General features: G+C 40.0%; 1 protein-coding gene across 5 annotated transcripts in view; it reads right to left on the bottom strand.

Annotated features, from left to right (window-relative positions):
- Nucleotides 1–14220, bottom strand: part of CEP126 (centrosomal protein 126) — a 104363-nt gene that overhangs the window by 46977 nt on the left and 43166 nt on the right. For 2 of the 5 annotated variants that reach the window (XR_006208047.1, XM_042957572.1), the window contains exons 2-4: nt 13925–14036; nt 4304–5406; nt 2965–3163 (exon numbers count right to left, since the gene is read on the bottom strand). Coding sequence is in view for 4 of the 5 variants with exons in the window: in XM_042957572.1 (XP_042813506.1) it covers nt 2965–3072 (108 nt within the window). In the remaining variant the exon portion in view is untranslated. The remainder of the gene's footprint in view (nt 1–2964; nt 3164–4303; nt 5407–13924; nt 14037–14220) is intronic. The other 3 variants (XM_042957570.1, XM_042957571.1, XM_042957573.1) reach the window with 3 other exon arrangements.

Genomic DNA, 14220 nt, shown 5'->3' with positions numbered 1-14220 from the left:
AGTCTTTAATAAAATTTCATGATTACTTCAAAGTATGGTATATGTTTAAAGATATTTCTAATTTCTCACATATACCTAGAATGTACTGATCTGTATCACATATCAATAAATATATTCAAGAGGATTTTAGATTATAAATCCTAGTCAAAAAGTTAAATGGACTCAAAAGGAAATTATTGTCCTCAAAGATTTTTCATGAATTTTAGAAAATTTAAATATTCTGATCCTAAACAAAAATATACTATTTTTCTAGCCCATTAAATAAATGAAGAAACCCAGGAAACTGAATACAGAATAAAAATATTTTAGTTTGTATAGTTGATGCTTATTGATATATTATCATGAAGTAAGTTTTGAAAAAGATTCATGAGAGTTTGATATTCCTAGCGTTTACCACCTACTTCTCACATCCTTCAGGACTATGGGGTCTTTTTAAAGCGATGGTCGGTCACTAGCCTAATCGGGAGAACAAAACAGAGCTTAGGTCCTTCACTGCCTGTTTCTGCAGATGAGCTGTTTTAATAGATAATGATAAGGAAACCCAGGAGGGCTTCCTTTGAGTTTACATGTAATAAGATGTAGAAATCTGGGTTTGAGGGTCTTTCTAGATGTATGCGTGATATTCATGGCTCTAAGATTTCTGTTGTCATAGGTCTCTGATGGCGTCATATCCCAAAGCACCTGGAAAGAAGTTTAGTGATTTCTGATTTCACTAAACTACTTTTTTTCCCCCAGATTTTTTCTCATACCTAAGAAATGAAACCTATGATCAGCTTCAACTTCTGCTTGTAAGTTACTGATGTAACTGTACTAATTTATTGTTGTCTTTCAGTATTTTTGTGTTTTAGTTTTAAAATCAACCTTATTGAGGTAAACTTATCTACTAAATGCATTTTAAATGTATATAGTTTGATGGATTTTGACGAACTATTCACCCAGACCCACCATATCTAACAGTGAAAGTCCGTACCTGTCCACCACTAACCACCATTAATCTGCTGTCACTACAGAACTGAGTTCTCATCTGGTATCATTTTCCTTCTGCCTGAAAAACTTCCAGTGGCATTTCTTCTAGCTCAGATGCTGGTGTAGCACAGTGGTGTTCAGCTTGTTTAAGATGCCTATTTTGCCTTTGTTCTAGAAGGATATTGTTAGCTGGATATGGGATTCTAGGTTGGAAGTTTTCTGTTCTTTCTCAGAACTTTAAAAATGCTTTGCTGCCTTCTGTCCTACAGTTAATGTGGTCTGTCTTGTCTTTGCTCACCCACATGTGTAGGTGGATCTTTTTCTCTCTCTAGGTAAATTTTTCAAAATAATTTTTTAAATGGGTACAGTTGACACACACAATGTTACATTAGTTTCAGGTGTACAACACAGTCCACAAATCTGTATGTGATGCCGTGCTCACCACCAGTGTGGCCGCCCCAGTCCCCACACAAAGCTATCACACCACTGACTACATTCCCTGTGTTGTGTAGCTGCACTGAATGTTGATGCGCCTTTGCAGGGTGTGTGTGAGTGTGTACACGTGTGCATACTTCTCCTTTGGGGAGCTTGCTGAGCTATTTGGATCTGAGGATTTACAGTTTTGCCAACTTTGAGACATTTTCAGCCATTATTTCTTTTAATACTCTGGGATTTTAATTAAATGTATGTTAGACTGCTTGATGTCATCTCAAGATTCTGTTCATTTTTTTCCCGTCTTTTTCTTACAATGCTTCGATATGGATCATTTCTACTGCCATGTATTCAAGGCCACTGATTTTTTTTTTTTTTTCTGTAATGCTTGTACTGTTAAGTCCACCCAGTGAAATTTTCATTTCAAATATTTTTCAGATCTAGAAGGTCTATTTGGTTCTTTAAAAAATATCTTTTTCCAACAGAATCATTTTTACTTTAATTCCCTAAAAATATTTACAAAAACGGTTTTAAATTCCCTGCCTGTTAATCTTTCATCTCTGCCCTCTGTGTAACTGATTATACTGACTAATTTCTCTCCTGGTTATGGGCCCTATTTTTTTTTTTTTTTTTTTTTTTTTTTACGTGTCTGGTAAGTTTTGATGGAATATTGGACATCATGGACCTTATGTTGTCTGACTAGATTTTAGTCTTTAAGAGACAGAGAGTGGGTTAGCTGTGGATTTTTTTGAGGCTCGTCCAGAGAATATGTCCAGATAAAAAGCCTAAGTGAGTATAGGGCTCCTCTCATTTGTTCACCTGTTTTTCAGATCACAGCTGATAGTGCCTGTTGGTTAATGTCTAGACACAGCTGTTTCGGATACTTTATTCAGAATTATGGTTGTTTACAGCAGGAAGGCATTTCATCATAGCCAGAAGTCTCCTGCTTTGCTGTTTTTCAGCTTTGTCACAATTGGTTAGTTATTGGATAAATCAGGCCAAGGTTATGAATTTAATCTTGATACCAGCCTATTGAGAATCTCATAAAGGTGTGTAGTTACTCATGAAAAATAAAGTGCGCAAACATTTCAAGAAAATGAGCTGAAACTCATACTCATTTGTGGGGAAAGAAAACAAAGTGAATGCCTGATCAGAGAGCTAGAACAGAAATGCCATTTCTAGCTAATTGCGACATATTTTCATTAAGAACCTAATGTCCACATGTATTATAAATTTTAAGGATGCTTTTTATAATCCAGTGTCTAACAATGATACTTATGTTACATTTTACTTAAAATAGCTTTCATTTTTGATCAGAAAATAACATTCATAAAGCATATTTTTCCAAATATGAGAGATGGCAAAAGAATAGAGAAAGCAGAGTGAAAAGTGAGCAAAAGGTAGAAAAATCTAAAAAATTATTTCTGTAGTATCTGTGATGAATTTGTGTTGATTCATCCACGTGCTATCCTCGGTGAATGGCATACTTTTCTTTAGTGTAGAATATGCAGAGATGGGACAGAATTATTACTAGATATTAAAATATTAACATTTATAGTTTCATACTTGCAAACTGCTTAGATGCTGATCTTCTAGGAGTTTCTGAGTTTCTTCCAGTGTAAGCTGGAACGCATCTTTGTTAGTAGCCAAGTTTGCCCTGTTGTTTTCCTTCATTTCTTTATCACAATTGATTTTGGATAAGAGATGTTTCTGATGCTTGTGACCATTTTTTGACAATGATGAAGGCAAGGCATTATCTATAGCTCTGTGAACCATACACAAAAAATATTTAGTACATTTAAATAAAGTTAGTTTCTCTCTATATATAAATGACACATTTATGTTTGGTGTGTGTGTGTGTGTGTGTGTGTGTGTGTTCAGATAATCACATGTAAGGATACTGGAAGGGGAATTTAAGGCAGTCAACAGAATAAAATGGGTATGGGATTATAGTGCCAATAAAGTACTCCACCTTGACGTGGGAATACCCCATTATTCACGGCTTTGATTATTAAATGCTATTCCTCTATTGTTTGAGATAGAGGTAGAAGGAATTCCTATAGATATGTAGAGTCAGTCCTTAGTTCTTTAAGAGCATTCCTATCTGGATAAGAATATGATGTATTACCCTTAGTTCTGAGTCGATGTGATAGCTGGTAGGTATTCCTATAACCCAAATAAAGTTGGTTGAGGATTCGAGCAGACAGAAAATATGAAAATTGCCTGTCAGGGGAGGCAGGAATTTCCATCCTACTTTACTAGGCTTGGGAGCCTGGGTCTTACTTAAGGGAGGACAGTATACACACTTGTTTACAAATGTAAACATGGTTTTCACGCCACAGAAAGTGTATCTTTAGTACAGGGTCTACTTCTAGTGTGCGAGTGCACCCACAAATTATTAGTGGGTGACATCACCTTCTATGAAAATTCTGCATCTTCTGGAAACTTACAGCATGTTCGATTTCAGCATATGCACACAGTGAAAAGCAAAGAACAAAGGAGCAGTGTTTCAGGGGGATGGGGAGGAAGTATATCAAAGAGCTGACTGCTGCTGCATTATAGCCAGTGGAATGGACCCCAAGGGCTTTATTCCCAATTCACTTGCATTATTCCCCATTGAGGATAAAAATGTTTGGAGGACACACGGCCACATGTACCATATACCTATCTCCAATACGCATATATGTCTTTATTTGGACAAATGGAATAGTCAGGGCCTAGATTCCTGACTACCCTCTTGTGACCACAGGGAGGGTATTTAATGCAAGCCCCTGAGCACTGGGAGTATGTTTCTCTCTCTTCCTTGTAGGCTTCCTACTCTTACAGATTCCTTCCCCTTCAGTCACCCTTCCCAAACAGAATGTTGCTAAATCTACAAAATATCTGATAAACTCAATTTATTTACCTTTAAAGTTGACGTCTCTCAACTTTTTCTTCTCTATTTCTTTCTTCTCTATTCCACTTGCTTCTCTTCTCTTCTCTACTTTCTTCCCCCAGGGATGAGGGTTGAGGGGATGAACAGGAATAAAAGGAGATGGGGAGGCAGGAAGAGAGGGAGAGTAAAGCACGGGGGGAAAGGAGGAAGAAACAGGACAGGCTGGAAAGGGAAAATTTAAACATGTTGGAGGCAAATATGGTGAGGGAGCTGAATGCAGAGGTGAAGAAAAAAGAGGGGTGGATGAAGGGGGTAAGGATGGAGAAGTGGGAGAGGAGAGGAAGGGAGAGGACAGAATGGATGGAGAGGATGTGGAAGTGGAAGGTGATGGAGACAAAGAGGAGCAGGGAGAGTGACAGGGAGGCAGATGGCAGGGGACTGAGGCCAGAGGATGGTCTACAAAGGCCTGGGACAGATCTGACAATGTTGTGGTTTGTGGAACAGACCGCTGGGCTGACCGGAAAGGATCTAAGATAGTGGGATGTGCAGGCACCAGACTGGTATCAGGGAGAGTGGGGGCTGGCTGATGAGGGAGGTGACTGGGTAAACAGGAAGGCTTCAAAGCAGGGAGAGCTTCCATGGGGACTGGGGATACAACCAGTCGAGCTGGAAGGGAACGACGAACAAGGGCAGGCATTAGAGTGGCTGGAGTACAATGCTGTGGGGGGCAATGTCTGGGTCTGAAAGTTTTGTAGAATAACTGGCCCTGTGAGTCAGGATCAGGGATGACCACAGAACTTCGGGGTGGGTGGGGCACACGGTCAGGTTGGCCAGAAGGCATTGGGGCTGGTAGACGGGGGAAGCTGCTAGAAAAGCTGGTGGTTACTGGGGCTGGGGGGTGAGGAAGATACGTGACCGGGGAGGACGGTATTGGGGCTGGTAAAAAGGTCTTTGGAGGAACAGAGGGGACAGCCAGGCGGACAGGCAGGGCTTGGGGCTGGTGGGGGGTAGAAACAGTGGGACAGCTAGGGAGGATCTGGGAACGGTGGGATAGCAGTGGGGCCCGCACAGGAGACAGCTGAACAGGTAAGCAGGGATAAGGTGTGGGAACAGCTGGACAGGCAGGAATGGATCTGCACAGGTGGAAAAGCATTTGGACAGGCAGGTAGAGAGACAGCCTCATTAAGATGTTTTTTGTTGTTGACGTTCATTAGGCTGTCTCTAGGCTCTTGATTCGTATCATATTTTGGTCCTGAGGGTCCATGCATGACACTCTTCTCATCACCCAGCGCCCTCGCACATGTGGGGAGAGCTGTGTGTAGTTTATTCACGACCCCTTTTCTCTTTCCTCGAAAGAGTACTTTCACCTCTTGGAGGCCTGACAGTCAACTGGATAATGAACATGGGCTAGAAAAATCTGATTTACATTACTGGTATGGAAGGAAAACAGAGGTCCAGTGGACCACGGCTGGGCTGTGGCCAGATTTCTCAGGGTTGCATGTGGCTCAGGATCACCTGTCTCACCACAAATACATGGATATTGGAGATAGATATCTAATATCATCATTTTAAAGTATAAAACTTTAATTTGGGGGAAATACAGCTTCTTTTACCTTATATCTACCAGAAGGGTGAAGTAAGTTATCCTTGTGATAAAGATTTGCTCATGATGGAAGGCTGATTACTTGTATTTTTAATGTTAGTTCCTTATTAATATTCTTATATCTCATTACTTCCTGAGCAACTTCTATTTTCATACAGATATATTTCTCTGATTGTTCTTGATGCTTCAGCATTGAATGCCCTCCAGTTTTTCATACAATTTTTTTCCTTTAGATTATCACATTACCAACATCCTACTGTTATTATCTGCCACTAATATTTTCCACATTAGAACAATTGTGTTTGAGTACCAATAAAATCAGTTTCCTTGGATGCTCCCTACTTCTTGGCATTACTTTATTCCTTAACACATTTTAGGTTTATATTCCACATGCAATGTATTTTTGATGTGACAATATTTGTAGCTTAACCATATTTTCAATAAATAGTACAAATAAGTATTTCTACTAATACCTGATCCTCAATATTCTGATATTTCATATTTGTATAGCACTTTATAATTTACAAAACATTTTCATACATTTTAATACCGTTATCTATGGAGAAAAATTCACCTTTTTAATAAGTAAGCCATAGTGCTCTCTCTGTAAATTTGTTATATACAAATTATAAAATTTCTCTGTATACATTTGTTGTTTTCTAAATACGTAACATTTATGTGTGTGTGTGAGTGTATATATATATATATATATATGTATGTATGTATGTATATATACATACATGAGTATAGATGTCATGAAGTCATGGTCAAAAGAATATATTACAATAGCATATGAAAATGATATACTCTAATTTAGAATGGAGAGCACGTCTCATAAAACAAAGATGATGTGTGCTATTTAATGGTCCTAGCCCAGATTGGGTGTAGTGCTAGCTACGTTTGCTACAGGGAAATCAAAGTTATTCTGATACTTCATCTCTTCTAAGACTCTAAAGAACTGTACACTGTTGAGCAAAAAAGGTCTAGCCTTTCATTTCTAGTACTAAAGAGCCTTTTTTATTGAAAATATCTGATATCACAAAGGATAACAACTGATACGTGGAAAGAGAAAGCTGTGAGTAAGGAAAACCTGTATACAAAAATGCGTATTACTTTTATACTAAACGATTGGGATTTTTTATTACTCTAAACTCCTCCCGGACCCTAAAAGCTCCTGTAAATGTCTGTCATCTTCCCCTTCCTGCCGAGTACTCTGAAAGTCTATTGCTGTCCCTGCCTCGACTCCCACTGGTCCCTCAGCCGCTGCCAGCTGGCCTCCACCTCCGCTGCTCGGGGCCCAGCTCTCGCTCGTGATTGACGAACTGACCGAAAAGCTGCAAACACGGACACTTCCCGACTGGAATCCCCTGGTCTTCATGCCATGGCTCTCCTGGTTATTTCCCTACGTCCCCGGGTGTTCCTTCTCACGTTCCCTCTTGAGCTCCTCTCTTTCCTTGTCCTTTATACACTGGATTATTTTATAGTAAACATTAAAGAATTTATTTCAACTTCATTTACTTATATTTCTTGGAATGGGAATATGTATATTATTCACCAATAAATGTTTACTGCTTTAAATTTACAATTACCTTATTTGCAGAAACTTAAAAATTATTCCAATTAAATGAAAAAAAAGTACAAAAAAATTTCTTTTGTTCTTACAATTCAAAATATATTTTAGAATAGCATTTTTACAGCAGCCAAAACTTGTAACCAAAACTTGTCAGCGGCTGTTTCCTAAGCTTAAAGCATTCTGACTTCATATCTTGATTATCAACAGCGGGGGAAGAAAGACCATAGCTTTTACACTGCACCTAGCACAGTCTCCCTTCTGGGCACTCACAGCTTGATCCTGGATTATTATTTCACTGTTCAAACACAGCCAATTGCTCAAACTTTCAAGAAAGTTTAGGCGCACCTGGGTGGCTCAGTCCATTAAGCGTCCCACTCTTGAGTTCAGCTCAGGTCATATTCTCATGGCTCGCAAGATCGAGCCACAAGGTGGGCTCTGTGCTGACTGTGGAGCCTGCTTACGATTCTCTCTGTCCCTCCCCTGCTCACTCTTACTCTCTTTTTCTACCCAGAAAAAAATTTTTTTTAAATAAATAAAGTTTAAAAGGACTTTTGGTACATATTACTGGTAATGCTTGCTAAGATTTAAGAACCCCCAAAATGGGAATCAGAAAATGACCCACAATTTAAAAAAATACCCTAAGGGACTGACTACTACACAGCGCAATCTGGTGTTCAATATCAATAGTGTTTTTGAATTAGATAGTAATTTTCACAAACCACCTCATTAAGTATCTGGTAAACACTTTGCCATTACAGTAAGTGTTGGGAGAATAAGTTCCAAAGAGAATTAATCTGATTTGCTTAACCTAACACTGCAAGACAAAATCTCCAGCATAACCAAGACTAGGAATGTATGCTGTGGGTCTGCACGCCCTTAGTGATGCTCATCTAGACTGGTACTTTGCTTCTAAAATCCAGAGAATGGCTAAACACTGAAATGGACTCTTGCTTTAAAAGCGATCTGTTGGGGTGCCAGGGAGGCTCAGTCGGTTAAGGGTCCGACTTTGGCTCAGGTCATGATCTCGCAGTCCGTGAGTTTGAGCCCCGCGTCGGGCTCTGTGCTGAAAGCTTGGAGCTAGAACTTGCTTCAGACTCTGTGTCTACCTCTCTCTCTGCCCCTCCCCCGCTCATGCTCGGTCTCTCTCAAAATAATAAACATAAAAAAAATGATTTGTTAAATGTGTTTGTAAACTAATTTTAATTTATAAAGTTTTGATGTAAAAGCTAATATATTGAAATCCAGTAAAGTTCTGAAACTTCATTTAAATTAAAAAAACAACTATGCATTTTGGTAGTTTTTACAAGCTGTACTCTTGACAGAAAGAATCACTTTTTTTATCTTGCTGGGATTTTTGAGAGTCACATGACCCACTTCCTTGCTTCTCCGTCCCTACCCTGCGTACAATCCAGAGGACTGGTTGGATACACCACAGCTAGCTGACATCAAGCTACAGCTCTGGGTTTCCCTGAGTGTGGTAACTCGTGTACCTGGACATGTGTCTCACATGGACCTCGGTGGCATTGCTGCTCTGGAGCCATCGCCAGAAATACTGGTTCCTGTTTGGAAGATGGGGTTTCTGCCAGGGTGGCTCTACACCCACCCACTGGGACCTTGTTTCCTTACAGCCGAGATGTCACTTGAGGGGCGAGGGGCATAGCAAAGACTGACCGCTTTGTGCTGAGCCACGAGGACTCCTCCTATTGAAACAGAATCTTGTCCGTTGCCATGAAGTGCGCTCTGTCCTCTAAGTGAAGCCAAACTCGGCTTGCTGTAGCTGTGGGAGTCCGATGGCCTAGCTGAACTCACGAGCCACGTCTTTAATTCCATCCATTTGTTGGCAACGATCACATCTACATTTGTGGCTGAGATTTCTAACCATGAGAAACTGGCTTGGGAATATCCTACATGTGTCCCGACAGTTTGCTATCCTCTTGCCAGTTGCTCTGTCCCTTAAGCCTCTCCTTCCTTAACACTCCTTTTGATAAATGGTGTCACTACCTCGTAACTGACCAATCTCCATCCCTTTCACTCCTCCTGAACCCCTGGTTCCAGTTCGATTCCACCTCCTAAACAGCTCTCACGAGGTCTTCATTTTCACTAAGTATCACTTGACCTGATTTTCCCACCATTAGCCTAACCCTACTTTTGTCCATTCTGACAGTCATTCTGAAGTATACACGTGGAATGTTTCATTCAGTAATTGTTTTTAGGACAGACTCTTTAACAAGGCCCTTGATGAGTTAACTTGTGGCTTCCTTTCAGCCAGCCTATCTGCCCCAACTCCTCTCTGTGCGCACACCGGACGGGCCGAACTGCGCTCAGTCCCGTAACACAACATGCTCTTTCATGGCATCATGCCCTTCCACACATGACTTGTTCCCTCGTCTGTGGTTCCCTCCCAGTGTTTGCCTTTCCTGAATACCCTCCTCGTCAATTAAGCTTCAGATCAAGCTCATACTCTCTGAGGAGTGTTCACGTATGTCTCTCCACTCCAAGTATTTACTGAACGCCTCCAACATGCACAGCACTGAGCCAGGAACACCACCGGCACAGCACCTGCACGTGTGACATCTAGCCTTTATCACATCCGGTTGGGGAGACACTAGTACATGTAACAAGCAACAATATACATAATCATGACTTTCAAATGTATTTCTATAGCTTGATCTCTCATTTCATTTTAGGTCAAATTGTTTTTATACATTTCTACTTGGATATTTATCCCCTCAATTCAGAAGCCTCAAATGAAATTTATTTAGTTATTTAAAACATTTTTAAAAAAATGTTTATTTTTGACAGACAGAGTACACCTGGGTGAAGGGCAGAGAAATAGAGGGAGATGGAATCCGAAGCAGGATACAGGCTCTGAGCTGTCAGCACAGAGCCCGACGTGGGGCTCGAACTCATGAACTGCAAGATCGTGACCTGAACTTAAGTCGGAGGCTTAACCGACTGAGCCATGCAGGCGCCCCTAGAAGCCTCAAATGAAATTCAGCAATATCTCACCAAACCAGTACTGTTTCATTTTGTTTCTTTTTAAAGTCACCAAATTACCTCAAAATTTCAGTTCCTTTTGATTTCGTTTTTTTCATTTTCTTTATTCCCTCATACACTCATAATCTAATTTCTATTATCTATTTCTATGAAATGTCTTTTCCTTCTTTGTTTTCAACTTTCTTTTAACAAAAGTCCTTTTAAATTCATGGCTGTGCCTCCTGATTTTCCTGCCACTAATCACTCTGTGCTCCAATTTGTATATGTCTAGTTGATCAACATTCTTAAACTCTTATTTCTTTATGTCACTTCTCTGTTTTGTGAAAAGGCATTTTCATTTCTTCTTCTCTCATCCTTTCCTTCTAATCACTCAAAATATTTATATTCTTTAACAGATCTATCATTTCCTCGCTATACAAAATTGTACTAGTCCAGCATTGGCAGTGACGACCTCTCCTTGGGATCATCCCATTAATTTCATCTTGTGCCCTTTGCCTTCAATGTCTCTCCATCCTTTTCATTCTCCAACACTCATACCAGTTATCTTTCTAAAACAACAGAGGATGAGATCACTCCCTGATCGATCACCTGCATGGGTTCTCTACTAGTTATAGAACAAACCTCAAACTTCCTAGCCAGAAATAAAAACATTTCACATTCAATTTCAGTCCATTTTCTGGACCATCTCCTGTCCTTCCGGCAACACACCCTACAGTCCCGTCTCTCTGAACGAGTCCTATTTCCTCCTACCACACTGCAGGCCTGAACAGGCCTACACTCGGCCTCTGCTTCTTCATGAGACAACGTGCACCCATCCTTTAGGACTTCTTTCCAACTTCAAGATTCATACGTTGCCACTTGGCTAATATTCCCATAACAGCTCCCCTTACACAGTGTTACGTGTGTGTTCTAACGTTAACTGCAAACCTTTCCCGAGAGGAGAACCACATTTCACTCATAGTGTAACCCATGCTAATCCTCGTCTAGCTCAAAGTAGGTACATAAGATGCTCCACATGCTTGCCCTCCTCTGTCTTTCTAGACCACGTTCTGTTACTCATCAGTCTGTGGGACCTGACTGGGCCCTACATCTTTTCTGGCTATCGTTCTATCACTCTTTTCCTTTTGAAGACAAACTACGCTTCTTATCTTTACTTTCTTGCTCTCCGTGTCTTTTCAACTTCTAGTAATCTCTTTCCTTTGCCTATCACTTCACTGAAACTACTCTGACAGAGTCACCACTGTGACTTTTTTATTGTGAAATATAGTAGACGCACTGCTTCTTTTTAAAAAAAAATTTTTTAACGTTTTTTATTTATTTTTGAGACAGGGAGAGACAGAGCATGAACAGGGGAGGGTCTGAGAGAGGGAGACACAGAATCTGAAACAGGCTCCAGGCTCTGAGCTGTCAGCACAGAGCCCGACGCGGGGCTCGAACTCACGGACCGCGAGATCATGACCTAAGCCGACGTCGGCAGCTTAACCGAATGAGCCACCCAGGCGCCCCTAGACGCACTGCTTCTATAGTGGACACTGTCATTTCCCCTCCAGATTCACTTTCTGGGCTTCTCCACTTCTCTCTGCTTGGCAGATACTAAATGATCCTTTGCCTTCTGATTTATGGCTCAGTTTGGTTGATGGGAAGCACAAGAGACAGGACGACAGAGGGAAGAGGCGCTTGAGAACTGTCCTTTTAGCCTGACCTCTGCCCCAGGCAATGCTCCCCTATCCGGGACCACGGGCTGGCTAGCAGCCTTCTTCCACAGCAGCTGCAGAGCTTCCGGTTCAGCTCCGAGGTGGTCACGGTCATGCTGATCCTATTCTCAGTACCTGGGGCACTTCATCATTCTTTGTTGGCTTTGCACTTCCTTTATCCACCTCTTTTCTGTCACCCCTTTTTTATGTGCCACTTGTTTCATGTCAGGGTAACAAGTTTTTATGTCACTAACTCACTGGAAGCCATTTGAACTCTGCTTGCTTTTTTTCCAGGAAACTCCACACTTCTTTAGTTTGCATGATCCCACCCTGTCCGGTCCTACGTCAACCTTCTGTTCCTATTTGTGGGCCTGTTTTCTACATCCTTAAATGTTGCTATTCTTCAGGGCTCTGCCCTACACCTGCCATCACGGTACACACTCTCCATGGCTGCGTCTCATCCGTGAGCTGTGTTGAATCAACTTAAGCCTATATCTTTCTCTCGAGCTATGAACTCATATAATTTCAATGACATATATTGGAATAGCCTCCTGTTTTGTCCTCTTCTAACCCATTATCCACATGTGTAGATTGGAATGATAAATGATAAAAGAGAAAAGCTGATCTTACCCCCCTTCTACTTAAGATCCTTCACTGACTCGTCTCGAACTCTCAGGATAAAGTGTGCACTCCTTAGTGCAAAGACGCATTTACCCCTCCAATCCCCTGCCTGGACAGGCTACTGGGATTCTGTGCTCTGGCATTCCACGTGCTCTCCTTCCCAGAGCACATCACTCCTTCTACCACTCTTGTCCTGCACACACACTCATCCCTCTCTGTCTGGAGTACCAGGGCTCACTCATTTCATAATTAATCCCTAGTCTCTTCAAAGCTTTGTTGAAGAATCTTCTATTCCATGAGGTCTTTCCTCAACTACAGTGAAGACTGAGAAAATGAATTGTTCTTAGCTCTGATCAAGGGAACTACTGGCCACAGATATTCTAAAAATGGAAGTACTTTAGTAAATAACATTATGTACAGCAAAATATAAACATTAATTAATGTCTCCATTGTAAATGTCTTTATATAAATAAATATTACATATTATTATCATTACTCTTGGGGTACTAGTCTATACTTTTTGAAGTATTACACTTCTCTCCTAGATTGTACACTAGGAATTGTATTTTACCACGTTCTTCTTCCCCATATCCCCTTTACAAAGCCTGACTAATGTTATGCAAGTGGTAGCTTTAATAAACATTTATAATAAATAAATGGAGACATAAAAGATGTCACAGGGCACTGTGTGATTGGTTGATCGACTCTATTGCTTCTAATAATTCATTTAAGCTCCTGGAGAGGAACCATAAGCCATTGCCTTTTTCAAGACACCCAGGAAAGATTCTCCATGAGGAAACACCCATTTTTCCCATACAGTTACTCCTTTTATCTAAAAATATATCACTACAATTCAACACTATTTTTTCCTTGCAGTGAAGATAAATAATGAACATCAATATTTTAAAATGGTTTGAATGATAGTTTCCATAGAAATTTATTCAACATAGGCAGCACTGTAATACCAAGACAATAAATTAGAATTTTGCCTTATTCTGGAAGCAATTTATATTCTACTCTACCTTAATTTAATCTGTGAAAATAAAACATTAAACTCTACAAGGGTGAGGAGTAACTGATGAAATGGCCTACAAACTCAGTAATAGAAAGCTATTTAATTATTACATATTAATAATTATACATAATAATAATACATTACTTACCTCCAATTTACTGTTGGTCTATGGGAAGAGGGAAGGTTTACTTCTGATTTTAAGTTGGATTCCTGAATTTGTTTGAGGGCTTCTTCCAAAGGAGGAACTGGTTTTTGAAAAGCTAAGAGAATAAAGAAAAATCAAATAGTATAGAATCACTTCATCTTCTATTCTAACTGGTCAATAATAAATACTACTTTATTTTTATATTTTTATTTATTTATTTATTTATTTATTTATTTATTTATTAAAGCAACTCTTCCTTTTATTTTTTATTTATTTATTTTTAACGTTTTTATTTATTT

Source organism: Panthera tigris, chromosome D1 (assembly GCF_018350195.1).
Source record: "Panthera tigris isolate Pti1 chromosome D1, P.tigris_Pti1_mat1.1, whole genome shotgun sequence".
Lineage (NCBI taxonomy): Eukaryota > Metazoa > Chordata > Mammalia > Carnivora > Felidae > Panthera > Panthera tigris.
The sequence above is the reverse complement of the archived record's forward strand: the minus strand, read 5'-3'. Positions and strand labels throughout refer to the sequence as shown.